Genomic DNA, 19,929 nt, shown 5'->3' on the forward strand with positions numbered 1-19,929 from the left:
ATAAAGACTGGGGTGTCCAAGATGCACACCCAAATATGGAAAAAATCCTAACCTGCATACCTAAAATGGAAACGTGACAAACCTGTCCCACCCTCGTGGCCTGCCGCTGATTCCAGCCGCGCGTCGGGACCAACCAAGAAAGCAAAAAGGCAAAGGAAAAGCAAAAGGTAGAAATCGATCTAGTTCATCCCCACCTCGCGTCTTCCTCCTTCCACCAACCTTTCACCCCACCGTTGGACCTCCATGGGACCTGCTCCATGAACTAGTTGAAGAAAAAGTTGCTTTCGAAGCTTTCTAGGGGGACAAAACCCATACAATTTTGCATGTTCCCGAATTCCTCAAAAGCAGCAGAATTGAAAATCTTACCATGAGATTACTGGGCATGATAGGAAATAAAAATTACAGGAAAAAATGCACTGGGCAAAAGTAGGTCAACCCCACACATGTCTAGTTACAGATTTGCTTTGTTTTTTGTTTGGCAACATATAGGATCCAACACTTTATCATGCAAAAAGCAAAAAACACACACATATAAAGCCTGCTTTGCTCCTTCCAAGAAATACACCCACGTGATGCAGATCCTTGAAAAAAATGAACATCCGAGGAAACACACTGCTGTGTCCCATCCCCAAAACTTGCCATGAAAATTGTTCATGTAAAAGAACACTTTTCTGTCTCCTTGAAAAAGTGACCTCCTTGTAGCCATCCCCTTGTATTGCTTCCAATCATTATCCGACATATACAAAAGGATTAGAAAAATCTTGACAAGAATCCCCTGTTCAAGCAGAAAAGGTGTCAAAATAGAATCATGTTGCATTGCTCATCTGCAAAAAATTGTGTATTGTTTTCACAAGCGATGCAACTACTAATTCAAAATTATGCTACAGATGCAACTAGTAAATTCAAAATTTTAAGCTTGGAAGCAATTTCTACTCCAGAAAAGTTGGGTGATGCAAGAGCAACTTAGTATCAACGTTAAACTGAAATTATGCTCCTTAGGGATGCAACTTGTAATTCAAAATTTTAAGCTAGGAAGCAACTTAGTGTCAACTATAAACTGAAATTACGCTTCTTAGGAAGTGCAACTTCTAAGTCAACATTTAAGCTAGGGAAGTGACTTTTATTCCACAAAAGTTTGGTGAAGTAAAAAGCAACTTAGTGTCAACTATAAACAACTTAAATTATGCTATTTAGGAATGCAACTCCTAAGTCAATATTTAAGCTGAGAAGCAACTTTTACTCCAAATTTTTTTGGTGAAGTCAAGTGTTATAAACCAGAATTATGCTTCTTAGGAATGCAACTCCCAAGTCAAAATTTAAGCTGAGAAGCAACTTTTATTCAACAAAAGCAATAAACAAAAACCCTGAGCAACTTCTAGTTCAGCAAGGTTGATTAGTCGGGGTGACTTCTAGTCCAACAAGGTCAGTTGGTCATGCAACTTGTATTCACACAAAAAGAAAGGGCAAAAAGTGCATATTTCAAACATGTGAATCCTGCTTGTAATGCAACTCCTATTCAGTAAGCGAGCATAATTGTTTACTCAAGAAGTTTGGAAAATTAAAAGGCTAATTTAGTCATGCAACTACTGCTCAAAATGGTTGGCTTGTGGATACAATTTCTAGTCAAAAAGTTGACTCATCAGAAAGCAACTTATTAATGAAAAGAATGCTACGTAGTCTCGCAACTTCTAATTCAACACAACATCAGCCTTGTTTTAGTTGCCGGGCTATAAGTTATTTTTTTTGATAAATCAACTATTTTGGGCATCGGAAAGCAATAAAGAATAATCTTGAGCAACTTCTAGTTCAGCAGTTGATTAGTCTGGGTGACTCCTAGTTAAACAAGGTCAATTGTTCATGCAACTTGTATTCACGCAAAAATGAAAGGGCAAAAATTGTACTCCCTCCGATCCTAAATTGTTGTCGAAATATTACATGTATCTAGAAACATTTTAAGAATAGATACATTCATATTTGGATAAATTTGAGACAAGAATTTAGGATCGGAGGGAGTATATACTTAAACCTAAACATGCGAAGTCCTGCTTGTAATGCTAATGCAACTCCTATTTAGTAATGAGGATAATGGTTTACTCAAGAAAGTAACTAATAGTCAAAAAAGTGCATGTCCATTGCAAGCCAAAAATAGATACAAAAGATGCATCTCCATAAAAAATTCCTACCCCCCCACCCCCCTAATCAGATTCCAAATACATAACTTAACATGCGTTTTGGCTCTTCTTTTTAGCAACAGATCGGTAAAGAAAGCACACATCAAATCTATGCAAATGACAGCATAATCCTAGTTCATGTATCAACTCGACGCTGGAGCTTCTGCTGCACGGAAATCAACAATCAAACTCGCCCCCTGTCGCCGCTGACTTCCCCTGACAACCACGCCCCTAATCCATTGCACCTCTCACTCCATCCCCCCGGTGTGCCGAACCCGAGTCGGCAGACAAGTGCACACAGTTAGATATAGCTGGCAAGTTGAAGCAAATACCTGTAAAGAAGCTAGTCGATTTGGTTGTCGCAGCACACGAGCAGGTTCCTTTCCTTGCTAGCTTCCATTGCAATCCATCATCGTCTTCAAGTGTCCCTAAGTTGAGAATTTAAAGTCTTATGTCAGACACACTGAGTTATACTGCAACTATCATACTACTACCATAGAGCCTCAAAGGAGAGTAATAGATGGACCTTGATTGTATATAGAGCGATTCAGAGCAGAACAAACCTCTTGCTTGATGGATCTCTGCAACTCCACCTGCATCTCCATGCATGCTTCCGGCCTTTGCTGCATGCTGACTATCCCTCACTGAAGGCCCTTCAGGTTGTCTCTCTGAACATGGATGACATCCCACTCCTGCAGCAAAAACAGACCTCTTTCTTTCAGCAAACACGAGATAACCAGATTCTCAACAGGGACCTGAAAAAAACAGTGCTAGAACTAGCAACATGTAAACTATATTTTGGTCAATACCAAAAATAGGACTTCTAAAGTCCTAGATATTCTCAAAGAAGGAAAAGGAAACCAAGAAGTTTCTAAAGTCCTGGCCTGCATATCGTTTGCTGTAACAACACGGCAGAGACAGAGCACAAAGCTATCACAATAAAACTGGTTTTTGCACTAGTAGGCATAAGAAACAATGAGCCCTAATACACAGAAAGGAAAAATAATTCAGTCTAGGCTAATATCAGGCTAAGCAGTTTAATACATAGGCAACAAAAATTGAGCATAAGAAAATAACAAAATATAAATCTAGGCAATATCTAAAAAGGACTAGTCATCTATAATAACAGTGGCTCAAAACTTGCTTAAAATCCACAAAACTGCTGTGATTTAGCTAATAATAGGACATTGTCGACACGCGCCTCGTATGGGTGCTATAATGAAAACTAGAGGAACATACATATGGTTTGCAATTCCACTAGGATATCTACAAAAAATACAACTGCAGTTTCCTAATACCTATCAACCCCGTGTTGCATCCGATGGCCATATGCTTGCTATTCCTGGAGGTTACTAGCTAGGTCCATAATATACAACAGGCCCTATACCATGTCCAAAACACAAGCAACAAAAAGACTCTGCTGACACACATTTGTCCTCCCACATGGAACCCCTACGCTGACATTAGCTCTATACTATGTACAAACCTTACAGCCCCTGTCCATCTCCAAATATGAGTTGTGTTAGCTTATGTTGGACAATAACAACTGCATGTGTGTTTTGTAGCGGATCCCTGAAGCAAACAATATCTAGGCTAGGCAACACATAAAAAATAGCACATCCCCCTCCCTAAAAAACCACAGAGATCCACCTGTGTGTCCTAACATAGGAGTAGCGCGCATGATTTGCCCCCAAAATCCAGCAACAAAAGCAAAGTACTCCGAGGGAACCATAGAGCCCCAAAAATTGCTTATCCCGTCAGATTGAACTAGTCTGGTTTCAAGAGGGTTTGCCTAGTATGCATTTGCAGGCTCTAATTCAATAACAAATCGCAAAGCAAATCCGACGAGTTTAGCTCTTAGCCGCTCTCTGCTAGGGAGGCAAACCTACAGCCTGAGAAATGGACAGAAAATTGATTGAAAAATAGCTTAGGTCGGGCGATTTGGGGAAGGATATGAGAGGATCTAACCATGATACCTCGAAGAAGCTCGGAGAAACGGTAGGCCTCCAATCGCATCGCTCGTCTGCCTCCTCGTCCTCGCGCTCTGTTGCTCCGCACGGCGAAGTCCCCTCAATGTGTCCTGATTTCCCGTCTGCCCCACCGCAGAACCATGGCTGCGACGCCGCCATCACCCGCTTCCCCCACCCACCCACCTTCGCCTGCGGCACGGCAGCCACGCCCGCCCTGATCTGCGAGCCCGCGGCGGTGCTGGCTTCATCCGCGCGGTCCAGGCAGCCGGGGCCGGCGAGCACGCGGAGAATCCCTCGCTCCCATATCAACTCGCCGGTGGTCATGGGGGAAATCAACAAGCAAACTCACCCCGTCACCACCCCGGCCCATCGCCGCCGACTTCCCCGATGTTCACGCCCTGATCCGCGGCACCTCTCGCTTCCCCCGATGCGGCGAACCAGTACGAGGCAGAAGCACCGACGAGATTTCGTTTTCTGGAGAGAGATGGGAACGAGAAAGGGAAAGAGGAATGGAGCCTGACATGTGAGAATGGGCAGAGGCTGTCCTAAAATATCGGGTGCTGCGGCTCGTCCAGGAGAAATCGAGTGCACTTTCAAGCAATTAGGTTATATAAATGTTAATTTGTCGCTCTTGAATGATTGAAAATGTGAGTTTTCTCAGGAAATGTTGTTTGCCTCTACCACATGTCCCAAGTTACGGAAATTATGTAAGATATAAACTTTAAGTTCTAACCAGTTAAGGACCGATATGGCAAGAACGTATAAATAACGTTTATTTAAGATACAAATAAGAATTGTGTCTAAATTGAAAAAATGCATGAAACAAAAATCCACCAACTGCTTGTGCATCTTTTGTTTTTGCGGGACACCTGAAAAGAGAGGTGGCCCTCACTACTGTAGGTGGGACCGTCGAAAAAAAAAATTAACTGGGTATGGTGTTCTATTTTATTTACAACAAAAATACCTAAAATATATAACATTCATGATTGACAAATGATCCATACAATCAGGTGCAAGAGGATGATATTTCATATAACAGAAGGAGTTAACATGTGAAATTGGTATTTGATAAAAAAAAAAACACAATGATATGTCCGCTTACAAGAAAAGAAACACTGATATATACAGGAGGGATAACAAATCTTAGCCACAAACTATTAGCAAGTGATCTAAAATATAAACTGGCCAGTACATAGGTCGTCTAGTACTACAACTAGTTTATGAGCTTTTTCCGCTTTCACTCACATAAATTAACTAAAAATTTCCGCAATCAAGGTGCATCATTTAGTAATGAACAAAACTGCAAACTGTGTGCACATCTAAGCATATCGTATTTTTATATACAACTCGTAGATTAAATTAATACCATATATGCATGGCAATTTTGAACGCTGATACGTACAAAAGATATCTACTCAAGATCAATTGGGACATGTACAGTGATAGTGTTCTCTTTACATGCTTCACAACGTTTGAAGAAGAGAATAAAACGTGTTATCAGATAGATTTTTTTCTTAATGCCATATATATATATGGCTTCAACCGAAAAATGTGAAAAATAACTTTCGGTAAATAGACAGTAGAGCATCTATTTCATCTAGCACTACATAACTGAATCAATCACAACAATGTGAAAAACATTCACCTACGTATCCACATGTTTTAATTGCCTGATGTCAAACATTTATGTTTCAAATTCCAGTAACTTGTATAGCTGCCCATAATTGGAAGAAGGCAGACAAGAGTTGGGATTTGTCATTCGGTTGGGAGGACCCGGGAAAGAAGGCAGGCACAAGTTTTGGACTATTGTTTGGATCGAGACGTTTAAAATCATGATGTGACTGTCGGATGGGTTGTGGAAAAACTGTAGAGAATTCGAGGTGTACCTAACACACTACGAGAAGGCCTATTCACCTATACCAACTACTTTGGTGTAGTTGATTAGTCCCTTTTTATTTCTACTTATTTAGTGCAAGCTTCCGGACGGCAGAGCCACTCACGTTAAAGCAAGTCTTGAATCCGGGCGGCTATGCCACTCACGTTGAAACAAGACCGTTGTGATTCCGGGCGAATCCGCTCACGTTAAATCACAACTTATATGCACTAAGTACTTAGAAATAACAAGGCCTAACCGGGAGACTTATATGAACAAAGTAGTACTATATTGCTTTAGGAATATTAGTACAAGAGAGAGCATACACACCTTACACTTGCTCACACCTTGTTCTCCACCTTCTTCACTTTCTTATTCTCTACTACACAAGGTGTGAGGTAAGGGCCTCTATTTATAGGACTACATTGCCATTAGATCTTTGATATGTGTCAAAATCTTAGCCATTGATACAAAATATCTAAAGCCTTCCATACACTTCTACATAAATATCTAGGCACTAGAAGGTTTTCTATTTATTTATTTTAAACTCCTATTCTAGAGTATTCCAAAGCTTCTACATAATTCTTCATGCATATCTAAACACTAGAAGGTTCCCTCTTTTATATTCTAAAGTATTCCATAGTAATGTCTTCTTTCTTGTAATATTGAGAACATTCTAGAAGCTTGCATTGTATTCTCCAACACTCCCCCTCAATGCAAAGCTTCTTTGGTGACCATGCCAAGATCTTCTCGAAACTTCTTGAACTTTGATTTGTTGAGACTTTTGGTGAGGATATCTGCAGTCTGGTCTTCTATCTTTGTTGGCACCATCTCAATTTCCCCCTTAAGGACCTTTTCTCTGATGTAGTGGTAGTGCACCTCTATGTGCTTTGTCCTTGCATGGAAGACAGGATTTTCTGCTGCCTTATAGTGGATAAGTTATCACAGAAAATCCATACCTGATCTTTTGGAGTTTGATGAAGGTCTTCCATCAATTGTTTAAGCCAGGTGCTTTCTTGTGCTGCCGCTGCCGCTGATCGATATTCTGCTTCAGTACTTGACAGTGCCACTGTAGGTTGCCTTTTGCTGCACCATGTTATGGCTCCCGATCCAAGACTGAAGAGATATCTAGTGGTTGATCTCTGTGTATCACAATCTCCGGCATAGTCGGCGTCGCAGTAACCAATAACCTGGCATTCTTTTGTTTTCTTATATAGGATGCCATAATTTAAGGTGCCTTTGACATACCTGAGTATTCGCCTTATTGCACCAAGGTGAGGCTTCTTTGGTGTGCTCATGTATCGGCTTGCCACTCCAACGGCATAGGAAATATCTGGCCGACTAAGTGTCAGATAGATAAGACTCCCGACCAGTTGCCGATATATGGTTGCATCCTCCAAGTTCTTTCCTTTGTCTTCTTGAAGTCTTGCGTTAGGATCCATAGGAGTGGAAATAGGTTTGCAGTCAAGCATCCCATACCTCTTAAGAAGGTCCTTCGCATACTTTTGTTGGCCTAAGAATATCCCATTCTTAGTGTGCTCCACCTCAAGTCCAAGGAAGTGTCTTAACTCACCAAGTTCTTTCATTTGAAATCTCACGGAGAGATTTTCCCTTGTCCTTTCTATCTCCTCGGAGTAATCTCCCGTGATGATCAAGTCATCAACATAGACTAGAACTATTGCTAGTCTTCCTTCCTTGGCCATCACAAATAAACTAGAGTCTGATGGAGCAACTTTAAAGCCATTGTGTACTAGGAACTCACCGATCTTTCCGTACCATGCTCTTGGTGCTTGCTTTAGCCCGTAGAGTGCCTTCTTTAGTTTGCAGACATGCTCGGGGTATTTCTTGCTCTCAAACCCCTTTGGCTGCTCCATGTAAATCTCCTTGTCAAGTTCTCCATGCAGAAAAGCATTCTTGACATCCATCTGCCACAACTCCCAAGACTTGCTGGCAGCCAATGCAAGCAAGACTCGAACTGTTGTGATTTTTGCCACCGGACTGAATGTTTCTTCGTAATCCAGTCCATACTCCTGCGAGAAACCTCGTGCCACAAGTCGAGCTTTATACCTTTTAATTGAGCCATCTGTTCGGGTTTTCACTTTGTAGACCCATTTGCAGGATATTGGCTTCACGTCCTTTGGCTTTGGCACTAAGTCCCATGTTTGGTTTTCCTTTAGTTCCTTAATCTCTTCTTCCATCGCCTTCTGCCACTCAGGACCTCGTGCTGCTTCTTCATAGGAAGATGGCTCAATAGGTAAAGACTCATCGGCAAGAGCAGCATTAGCGTACCTTGGATTGGGCTTCCTGGGTCTTGTTGATCTTCGAAGTTCTTGATCATACTCCTCGGTTTGTGGCTCTTCAGGTTGGTGTATGCCAGTCTTCCACGGACTCTTGGTCTTACTTGGTGAGCTCCTTTCTCCTTCACTTGGGGTTTCTAACTTCTGATCTCTTTCTTCTTCTATAAGCTCCTCCACGTCAGGTGACTCAGGAATCTCTTCTTTCTTAGGGGACCACCATGAAGAAGCTTCATCGAACACAATGTTTCTTGAGATGTGACATTTACCTGTGGTTGGATCACAACACCTCCATCCTTTTCGAGCATCATCGTAACCAACAAAGATGCACCTCTTCGCCTTCTTTTCAAACTTGGTTCTTAGGTGATCTGGCACAAAGATATAGCATACGCAACCAAATACCTTGAGGTGGCTGACGGCTGGTTTCATCCTCCAAAGCTTCTCATGTGGTGATTTGAACCCCAACCTCACTTGTGGTAGCTTATTAATCACATGAGCTGCAGTCCTCATACACTCGGCCCAGAATCTTCCAGGAACATTTTTGGCATGCAACATACTCCGACAAGTTTCCGCAAGGTGACGATTCTTGCGCTCCGCTACTCCATTTTGTTGTGGAGTATTAGGGCAAGTTAACTGCCTTTTTATCTTATTTTTCTTGAGATAGATGGTGAACTCATTGGATAAATATTCTCTCCCATTGTCAGTGCGTAGGCACCGTATCTTATACTCGAGTTCACCTTCTATCATATCCTTAAATTTCATAAAGGTCTCAGACTTCTCCTTCATAAAGTATACCCAAACGTACCTTGAGAAGTCGTCGATGAAGGTCACCATGTATCTCATGCCTCCAAGTGATATTTGCTTGACTGGGCCAAAGACATCTGAGTGTATGAGCTCTAGAGGTACCTTTGACTGATGCTGCGACTCCTTGTATGGCAATTGGTGGGCCTTGCCATACTGACATCCAGCACAGACCATGTCTGTACGGATATCAAGATCAGGAAGCCCCTTCACTACGTACTTCTCCATCATCTCCTTCAACTTGTGGTAGCTGACGTGTCCAAGCCGCGCATGCCAAAGATCAGCCGTCTCATTCTTTCGAGTCTTGTCTACGTATGCTAACTCAGCAGAGAGCACAAAGAGTGAGTCTCTCTTTTTCCCTTCCATGATGGGTGTGCCGATCACCTTGAGCCTGCTGAAGATTACTACTTCTTGTGGACCAAACAGAACATACTTCCCTTCTGCTGTCAGTTGAGGTATTGACAACAGATTCTTCTTCAAGCCTGGGACGTGATAGACTCTCTCAAGTTGGAGTTGTTGAGGACCATACCTTGGAACGGCTGTCTTTCCAACATGGGAAATCGATAGCTTGGAGTTGTTGGCTGTCAGTACTATTTTTCCTCCCTTGTACTCGGTCATATCTTGCAGCTTGTTGTCATCATTAGTCATATGGTTGGAGCACCCAGAATCAACGATCCAATCATCTTTATAATTGATTTTTGGATCCTTGATTGCTGCAAGGGCTGGCGCCTCCGTGTCCTCCTCCAACTCTTCTTCATCCCTTGCAAAGACTGGTGGCTCCATGTCTTCCTCCAACTCTTCTTCATCCATCGCAAAGGCTGGTGCCTCCATATCTTCCTCCAAGTCTTCTATGTCAACCTCTTGAGAGTATCCAGCTTCGGCGTCCCATTCTTCTTTGCTCATGGATGCTTCTAGAGTGATCTCCTCTTTCTCCTTTGTGGTGGCCACATTCCCTTCATAACGCCTTCTTGGATATCGACATTCTCGAGTAAGGTGACCTTTCTTACCACAATTGGAGCATCCATCATTTGACCTCCTTGGAAATCGGCATTCTCGAGCAAAGTGACCTGCCTTGCCATAGTTGAAGCATCCATCACTTGGTCTCCTTGCATTCTTCTCGTACCATTTTGGTCCTTGTCTTTCTCGTTGGTCTCCCCCTGAAGAGTTGCTTCTCTCCTTTGGATGTTCTTTCCCACCTTCTGTCCACTTAGGCTTGGGCTTCCATTGTTTTTGGTGTGGGCTCTTCTTCTTAGTGAAAAATGCCTCCTCTTCTTCCTTTATGGTTATGCTCCCCATCTTCTTAGCTAACTCCTCTTGATTTACCAATAAATTCTCCAACTCCACTACTGAAGGTGGAGTAGGCCATCCCATCACCGCAGCCATAAACCCATTGTATTCGGGTCTAAGACCGTGGATGATGATTCTCTTCATCCGAGTCTCGCTCACCTTCTCATCCGGGGCAAGTTGGGATATCTCACGGCAAATAAACTTCACCTTCGAAAAATATTGACTGATGGATAGATTGCCTTGTGAGATACCTGCGAGCTCATTTTCCAAGAGCTGGAGCCGTGCTTCATTTTTCCTTGAGAATAGCTTCGCCAAAGTCTCCCATGCCTCCTTAGGTGTCTTCTCATCACGGATGTGCTCCAATAGGTCCTCTTCGATGGTCGTCTTCAATACAAACATGGCCTTCCCTGACTTGATCTTCCATTTCCGCAAGGCATCAGCATTCTCTGGAGGAAATGCTTCGGTGCCCGCAACGACCTCCCATAGGTCCTGACCTTGTAGGTAGGACTCCATGCAGGTCTGCCAATAGCCATAGTTGTGGCTATTAAGCTTCCTGATCCCGCTGCTTGAGCTAGCAAGATCCGCCATGGTGACTTGCACCCAGCATCAAGTAAACTTTGGTCCCGGACTAGCTTCACAGTCCTAGACTGTGCACCAGCAGAGTCTCCCCTCAGCGCCTTCTTGTTGCACCGAACAAAGCAAGCACCCCGTGCTTACAACTCTTCCTCCAAATGACGGTCCCAGACCGCCTGCTCTGATACCAACTGTAGAGAATTCGAGGTGGACCTAACACACTACGGGAGGGCCTATTCACCTATACCAACTACTTTGGTGTAGTTGATTAGTCCCTTTTTATTTCTACTTATTTAGTGCAAGCTTCCGGGCGGCAGAGCCACTCACGTTAAAGCAAGTCTTGAATCCGGGCGGCTATGCCACTCACGTTGAAACAAGACCGTTGTGATTCCGGACGAATCCGCTCACGTTAAATCACAACTTATATGCACTAAGTACTTAGAAATAACAAGGCCTAACCGGGAGACTTATATGAACAAAGTAGTACTATATTGCTTTAGGAATATTAGTACAAGAGAGAGCATACACACCTTACACTTGCTCACACCTTGTTCTCCACCTTCTTCACTTTCTTATTCTCTACTACACAAGGTGTGAGGTAAGGGCCTCTATTTATAGGACTACATGGCCATTGGATCTTTGACATGTGTCAAAATCTTAGCCATTGATACAAAATATTTAAAGCCTTCCACACACTTCTACATAAATATCTAGGCACTAGAAGGTTTCCTATTTATTTATTTTAAACTCCTATTCTAGAGTATTCCAAAGCTTCTACATAATTCTTCATGCATATCTAAACACTAGAAGGTTCCCTCTTTTATATTCTAGAGTATTCCATAGTAATGTCTTTTTTCTTGTAATATTGAGAACATTCTAGAAGCTTGCATTGTATTCTCCAACAATGTTTTTTTTGGATATTTTCTTTAACATGTGTCTAGCCATTTAACTGCGTGAACCTGTTTAGTTCTGCGATCTTGGGTTCGTTCTTGTTAGTTTAGAGCAGAGAGTACGTGAAAAACTATGTGTGTTTTTTTGGAGTTTACTGATGATGGTAGAAACCGATCGAAAGATCATTTGGAACAAAAAATACTCTCTCCAATAACGAAACGGCAGGCCCGGTCCTGAGATTTCAGGGCCCGTACGAAATTAGGACTCGGGACCCTGTCAGGGCCCTTAATAAAATATAATAGCAAAAACTAACAATGAATCAAAAGATAACATTTTTTGATTCAAAGTCGTTGACGATGCTATGAGTATCAATCTCATCCATCAATGTCTTCTCAATGCATAGAGTTGTCAAACCATTTAACCTCTCATAATTGAGACATTCTAGACCTTAAATACAACAATTTCAACTTTGATAAACTTCCTTCTTTCAAAGGCATAGCGAATAAGATCCGATAAGCAATAGAAGCACAAAGAATTCACAAATTTAACCAGACTAGATACTTTCAACTTTGAGAAACCTCTTTCAGCTCTTGGACACTTTCTAGACGAAGATGGCTTCTTAGTTCTGAAATTTAACGACACTAGATAAATTCACAAATTGAAAATTGCAGCATACAGAATTAAAGATGGCTGGATTGATAAGATGCTCACCCTGCCGTTGTCTCTTGTCTGCCGATGCATTTACACCAATCAAACGAACCGCCGCCGCCGCAGCAGCCAGCAGCATGGCTCTGGCGGGCAGGAAGACTTGCAGACTGCCAAATGCATTTTCACCAATCCAGGACTGAAGGAAGGAGAGCGCAGGCGGCAGCAGGAGTCAGGAGTCAATCTTCTTTTTTTTTTTTGAGCGAGGAGTCAGGAGTCAATCGATCGGGATTGAAATTGCAGTCTTGCAGACGAGGTTTGGGCCAGCCCATGTACGTATAGTTGTATACCAGGCCAATGCATGTATAACAGGGTAGGGGGCTCTCTAAAATTCGAGGCCCTGTGCGTGCACCCCCAGGGCCGGGCCTGGGAAATTGCAGACGAGGTTTGGGCCAGCCCGACCTTACTGTAGCCTTGAGCTGCAGCAACTGCTCCGTGTGGGCTTACCTTGCAGGGAAGAGATGGCCTAGGGGAAATATGAAAAAGAAAAGAGAGAGATGGGCTTTGGCCTGGAAAGAAAAGGGCAAAAGAGAATGAGAGGTAGAGTAGGGAGAAGTTGGGCCTTGATCCTGGCCTTCAGCTCGAGTAAGAAAATGGGAGAGTTGGCGATGTTTTGGCCGAAAAAGTCTAGGAGAGAAACCTTCCCCAACGGAGAAATCCTAGCCACCGCCGTCTTTGAGAAAGCTTTGATCTCCGATGGTTTCCCTCGTCTCTCACGGCCGATCTGGTATTGAGAGATGAGGGGAACCATGGATCAACATCTGACATCTTGTTTGCTATCTTATTTTGTTAGGTTTGTGTGTTCTTCATGGTGACGTTTTGGCGATGGAGACGTCGTCGTGTAGAAGATTGTTGTCCTGTCTCCTTACTCATCCTGATGTAGGCGTTGCAACCTATGCCATGGAGTCAGTGGTTCTGACGACACATCTTTTTATGTTTTTGATCTTTTTCCTTGTTGATTCTTTGACAGAGAAGCGATTTTAATTTACAGCTCTTCTTGCAAGGGACATGTCCCTGGCCATGGTGCGTTCAATGATTGGTTTTCACCATTTGAGGTGGGAGGCTCATGCGGCTTTTCAAAACCTATGAGGTTAGTTCAGCTTGTGAAAACATGCTGTTCTGCAATTTTGTCAACAGATACATGGAGATGCATCAAGATGTGAAGGACTGCAATATAGCTTTTAGTTTTGTTGAGTATTTTCGTTGTTTTGTGTCCATTCGTGTATCGGTCTTTTGTACTACTTGTTTCATGAATCAATAAGACAAATCGTTGTTCTAGAAAAAAAAGGTAAAGGTCAAAATACCACAAAAATCCTAAAACTTAATATAAAAAACAAATTGTAGTGAATTTCAGAAGACTCTAGTGACAACCAGTATTTAAGAGGTTGAAAGTTGCTATGTTTCGCAAAAGAGGAAACAAATTAGTTCCAGCTAAAAGATTAGGGAAGTGACAATCTTATACATTAATGTATTATTCTTAAGAACTCCATCACTGATTAATGTATTATCCAAAAATTATACGATACGGACTTATCTGTAAATACTAATGACTTGATCCTCATAATTCAATCCTATATGTGATTCGATGCAGGATTAACAGCTGCCTGCCCCCTCTATATAAACACTAGCAAGGAGCTAGTGTCATCATCAACTTATTGCCCAGCAGAAGAGAAGATCAAACAGCTATATAGCAGAAGAGTATATATTAGCTAGCTACCTTTCATCATATATCTCTTGCCAATGGCGCTTAGCAGCAAGAGAAACAGTGCCACAAGCGTTGCATGCTTGGCAGCCCTGATCATGGTGGTGATGGTTGCCACTGTGTTGCAGTCGTGTGATGCACAAGGAGGCGGTTAGTTAATTAGTTTACATCCAACATCGTACATATTCTCCTAATCTATATCTAGACTGTCCTTAATCTGGCTAGCTATTTTATTTTAGTCGAGACTTGAGCGATTACGGATTCAGATTAGTTTGAGATTATTGACATGTTGAGATTGTGCCAGTTCATGATTCCTAATCTAGATTAACTGTAGGAGTAGTAATCTTGCTAGTACTATTTTGTGCTAAAACTCATAGTAATTATTATTGTTTTTTCATGTACTAGATTGGTGCGTTGGCATTAGCGACCCAGCTGGATGCAACACACAGAACTGCGGGGACATTTGCCGTTCGTCCGGCTACGACAAGAAGACGGCGTTTTGCCAAAATGTAACGGGCAAATGCTGCTGTCCGATGGGTGGCTCCAAGGTTGATCGACGGTCGTGATTCATCTCGCCTATACTGCATGATGTACATGCAAATATGCATGGCGCATAATTAGAAACCTGCCTCTCGGTTGTACGTCACCTGGTTCAATTTTTAATAAATACTGGATTTGGGTGATTGGGCTCTATAATTTTGAATGGACCAGGTCGGTCATTGATTGAATTATTATTTTGCGAGAAGTCATTGATTAATTCTTCATTGGCAAATCGAAAACAAAAAGAACTAAATTGATAATAATGCGTGAAAACTTTTTACAAATCCACAAATCTAGGGATGATTAATAAAAAATCAAATAGGATATGTAAGCTGATACAAAAGGATATCTTCTCAAGATCAATTGGGCATTAAGAGCGATAGAGAAGACGGCCTTCTCTTATACGCTTCACAACGTTTGAAGAAGAGAATTAAACATTTCATGCAGAAGATTTATTTCTTAATGCCAAAACTGAGAAAATATTTTCCCCAAGTTGGAAAATATATATGGCTTCAACCGAGAAAACAATAGACACTCCCCCATGATTACAATAGCACAAAATTGTGAAAAATAAAATCACCTATATATCCTTGTTTTAATTGCCTGATGCCGAATCTTTATGTTTCTAAATCGACTGAGAAATAGACACTCCCCATCATTACAATAGCAAACCGTGTGCCTCGGGTACAAGCTAGTTTACAATTGTGCGCAATGTTGAAAGAGAAACAGACGTCGCCCACACGGTTTGGGAAGTGCAATCGACCGTGTGTGATCACTGTGTTTCTAGCCGTGTGCATTGTACTTTGTACGTAATCCTACAATATAATTGAGTGTTCAGCAACCGTGTGCAACGATTCCGACCGTGTGCAAATGCCCACTAGTGTGCTGCCTGGAGACACAAAAATTCAGTGATAGCCGAGATGATCATGGCTACTAAGTTCAGAACTTCAGTTCTTCCATCACACACTGTCAGATGTACCTTACATGCTTAAACACGTTTTTTTATTAAATCTGCCCATATATGTATTACAGATCGATGCATACATGTACACTACAGGATGGTGTTCAACATATACAAAAGTTAGATTATTTCGTTGACCCTGAAACGGGGGTCAACGACGATGCTGCTTTGCCCCCCCACGGTTGTGGCAGATGTCCTTAGTGCACTTCTCCGGATGCACCCCACACCCTCCTCCATGAACAAGCTCGCACGTCTCCGTGGTGTCTACAGGTACAAAATGTTAGAGCAATTGGGTCAATGTGTGTGTGTGTGTGTGTATATATATATACACACACACACACATGGATCGACGATCAGTTACTGTATATCAAAGTTTCTCCGGCATATTTGTATTTCAAAAGGAGAAACTAACATAGTAACTATGTAATCGAAAGAGAGGGATTAATGAACATACGAAAACTCTGTGCGTCGCAGGAGAAGCAAGTGGTAGCCATGATGATCATGGCTGCCAAGCACCGGACCTTTGCGCTCGTTTTCATGAGTGCCATGGTTGAGGAGAAGTAGCAATTAAGGTCACTGTCTTTGCTTCAACAATGTTCAGCTTGGTGCTGGTGTTTATATATAGAGAGAGATTAGGTCCAAGCAAATCTTTGGGTCTTGCACCAAATTTACTTACAAAATCATAAATTAAAAATATATAAAGTTCGGTAATTAATTGTGTGTAATTACGTGTAGCCTCAAGATGATCTTCTTTGGAAAAAAAATCCAACTATATTTCCTTGATTAATTGATGAATACCTTGTTCCTTCGAGAGATATCGTCCAACTATAACAATGTGCGTATTTGCAGATGTCCAAAGCAAATCCTGCATTTATCACAAAATATGTACTCCGTATCAGATAATCGGGACCGGCCTTGAGCAAGGAGATCAGGACGGCGTCTCAGGGCCTAACGCATATTGGGCTCGTGCATTTCATTTGGTTTCTCTGGTAGATAGAGTCCGGCCAGAACCAATGTTTTATGGGCCCTTCACCTCTTGTCTTAATTCCACCCTGGAGCCTTGTAAGGAATTGGGCCAGCCATGTCTTGCGTGCATCACAATCCAGCCCAATTAAGAGAAGGCATCGTATAATAACAAATAGAAGTCACATTATTTGTTATCTAGTTGATTTATAACTGGATAGGTATTTTGAAACCGATTCTTCTGAACAAGGACGGTTATAGTTTACCGCCAAAAAAAAACAATGGATGAAGTAATAAGTACTTGTGGTCATACTTATCCATATGTAAGATAACTATTGCATTAATTTACCAGAGTTAATACATGCATTAGCCATTAATTAATTTGATAATCCATGCCTTTATATAGAAAACACCATCACGGGTGGAGATCAATAGCGCACACCAAAATATATAGCGCACACCAAATCAGAATAACAAACACATCATGGCTGCAATGTTGGGGAAGAACACGAGCGCCATGCATGTGCCTCGCGGCTCTCATGGTCATGGCTACCGTTCTCTCATCGTGTAACGCAGACCAAGATCACGTCGATCGTCAACGTACGCCCATTCTTCTTCCATTGATCTTACCACATTAGTAAATTATTTTTTACATGCTTTTTGCAAATCTTGACTCCATGGATGCTAGCTTGCTGGTGCATATCTTGTTATTCACCGAATTTTCTCTAGCTAACTTTCCATAGGCATTTTCGGACAATCTTATTGGGATTAACAAGGGTTTCATTCCCTAAATACACAAAATCTCAGATCTAAAGATTCAAGAGTCTGCTTGAGTAGTTGAGTGCTAGCAAAAGCTACGGGGTCACGTTTGTGAGAAGGAACCTATGATCATATATATATTTCTGGATTAATGGATTCCATTTTTTGTGCATAAGCAGATGACCCATGTTTGAAGACTCTTCTTGGGTGCAACCTGGCCACCTGCAGTAAGCTCTGCAACTACCGCGAGGGAGCCCACTGCACCGATTTAGGCTTATGCTCCTGCTGCCCATCAGCGGCGAAGTCCGAAAACGCCGACAAAAAGGCGGTGACAAATTAACATGTCATCAACTCGAGGTCGCATGTAATGTATCAACAGATCCAGTTGTGCTTCAATAAGGAAAGAAAAAACAGTTGCAACACTGCTGTGATGAACGTTTTGTTAACTTTGAATTAAGGCTGGTTTGGGCTTTTAATAGGCCCAAATTGGCACCCTTGTGCTCTCTGGTACGGCCCAGATTTTACTTTACTCTGGTCCGGCCGGCCCACGAGTCCGGGTGGCTAAGCTTTAACCTTACTGAATTAAATTACTGTCAAACTGAGCATACTCGGCGATGCAAAAAAAAAAAACGCTCAGACTAAAAAGTACTAACGTAAAAGACACATATAGTATTAATCTACATCTGGAGTCATATATATGAGATATAGGAACACTTAAACTGCAATAGGATTCATTTGGAACAATTAATCTTGTATACGATCATAAGGTAATAATTGCTATCCACATATACAAATATATATACGTATAGCTAGTAAAAACGTTTCTGTTAATTTACCTCGATTATTTAGTACTCAAGTGGACATATATTTTGTAACCAGCCAATTCTTCCAAGAATGGGGACAGTTTTTTTAAAACGGATGAAGCAATACTTAACTGTGACAGTTATCAATACATAAGATAAATATTGCACTAATTTGCCAGAGTTAATACATTCATTAGCTATTAGTAATTACTTTCTCGTGAGCTTAATGTAGGAAGAACAAAACGCTTAATCCCATGCCTTTATATATCAAACACCATCGTGGTGGTGGAGATCAATAGCTAGCGCATGCACATCAAACCAGAAAAACAAATACTCCTCTGTCTCTAAAATCGAAAGAAGAACAAATAACCAGGCTTCATTCGCATCATGGCGGCAATCTTGGGGAAGAAGAACATGAGCGCCATGTGCCTCGCGGCTCTCATGGTCATGGCTACCATTCTCTCGTCGTGCCATGCAGGCCGAGGCCAAGTCGATCGTCAAAGTACGCCCATATCCTACCTTGTTTCCTCAATCCCTTATAATTACCATCTCAATCCGATCGAAAATAAGTGTCTCAATTTTGAACTAAGCCTAGTTCATGTCTAGTTCAAAACTGCGCCACTAATTTTGGATCGAAGGTAGTAGTAACTTTTACAAGCTTTCTTGTGATCTTGACCTAATCCATGGATGTATGCTCTTGACCAAACTCTTGTTGGTGCATATCTGGTATTTCGGCGTGTGCATTCTTGAGGAATGCCTTATTGAAAATAACAAAGGGCTTTCCCGAAATTAATAAACAGAAGAATCTATTCACAAATATGAAATAATGGATTGTTTTTTTACCATAAGCAGGTGACCCATGCCTGAGGACCATCCTTGGGTGCAGCTTGCCTACATGCAGTAAGGTTTGTAACTTCGTCGAGGGAGCCCACTGCACTGATATAGACTTATGCTCCTGCTGCCCGTCGGCGGCGAAGAGCGGAAACGCCGACAAAAAGGCGGTGACAAATTAGCGTGTCATGATCGCTCAGAATATATGCAATGGTACATTCAGTTTGTTATTTGATGGATTCAATAAGAGAAACTTTTGCAATCGAATATAACATTTGTTTTTTTTTGAGAAAGAATATAGCATTTGTAATCACAACACCGGTGTGATGTCGACATTTTTCTGAACTTTCAAGGCTGGTTTGGGCTTCCATGGGCCCAAATGGGCGCCCGTGTGCTCCCAGGACTGGCCCAGTATTTAGTTTAATCCAGCCCAGCCAACACGTCTGGTATGGTTTTGCTTTAACCTTACTGTGAGCTCCCTTGAAAAAAAATAAGTTGCTGTCAGACTGAGCATACTGGGCTACGCAAACAACTTTCTGTTCTAGTCTTGCATATATACAATGCCATAAATAAATCCACTATACAAATATACAAAGGCATATATAGTGAAGCTAAAAAAAAGCGACAAATTAAGTGAAGTAAAAGAAAGGAATAAATATTGTGTAGGCTTCCATTCTTCTATTCATGATTACAAATTGAGTAAAATGTACCGCAGGTCCTATAACTATTGGAAGTGTGTCAAGTGAGTCATAATTTTTTAAAAGTGCATATCTGGATCCTAATTCTTTTTAAATTGTTCACCTGC

At 41.7% G+C, this 19,929-nt stretch overlaps 1 protein-coding gene across 2 annotated transcripts; it reads right to left on the reverse strand.

Moving 5' to 3' along the window:
* Positions 1-350: 350 nt before the first annotated feature.
* LOC100846782 lies at positions 351-4,709 on the reverse strand. Of its 2 annotated transcripts, none has more exons than XR_730150.3 (4): positions 4,140-4,707; positions 2,735-2,863; positions 2,504-2,599; positions 351-775 (listed from the first exon to the last, which is right to left on the reverse strand). XR_730150.3 is itself a non-coding variant. In XM_003562206.4 (4 exons), the coding sequence occupies exons 1-4, from the start codon at positions 4,185-4,187 to the stop codon at positions 729-731; spliced, it is 312 nt and encodes a 103-aa protein (XP_003562254.2). In that variant the 5' UTR covers positions 4,188-4,709; the 3' UTR covers positions 351-728. The 2 variants fall into 2 exon arrangements, 1 of the variants encoding a protein (XP_003562254.2); XM_003562206.4 differs by having other exon boundaries at positions 4,148-4,709.
* Between the last annotated feature and the right edge of the window lie 15,220 nt (positions 4,710-19,929).

Source organism: Brachypodium distachyon, chromosome 1 (assembly GCF_000005505.3).
Source record: "Brachypodium distachyon strain Bd21 chromosome 1, Brachypodium_distachyon_v3.0, whole genome shotgun sequence".
NCBI classification, from domain to species: Eukaryota; Viridiplantae; Streptophyta; class Magnoliopsida; order Poales; family Poaceae; genus Brachypodium; species Brachypodium distachyon.

Excerpts from the sequence above, each read along its gene's own strand:
- LOC100846782 (XM_003562206.4), bottom strand. The coding sequence starts at position 4,187 with ATGCGATTGGAGGCCTACCGTTTCTCCGAGCTTCTTCGAG. Across the intron at positions 2,864-4,147 it reads TTTCTCCGAGCTTCTTCGAG|GAGTGGGATGTCATCCATGT; the intron begins GTATCATGGTTA and ends TTTTTGCTGCAG. Across the intron at positions 2,600-2,734 it reads AGAGATCCATCAAGCAAGAG|GGACACTTGAAGACGATGAT; the intron begins GTTTGTTCTGCT and ends TTCTCAACTTAG.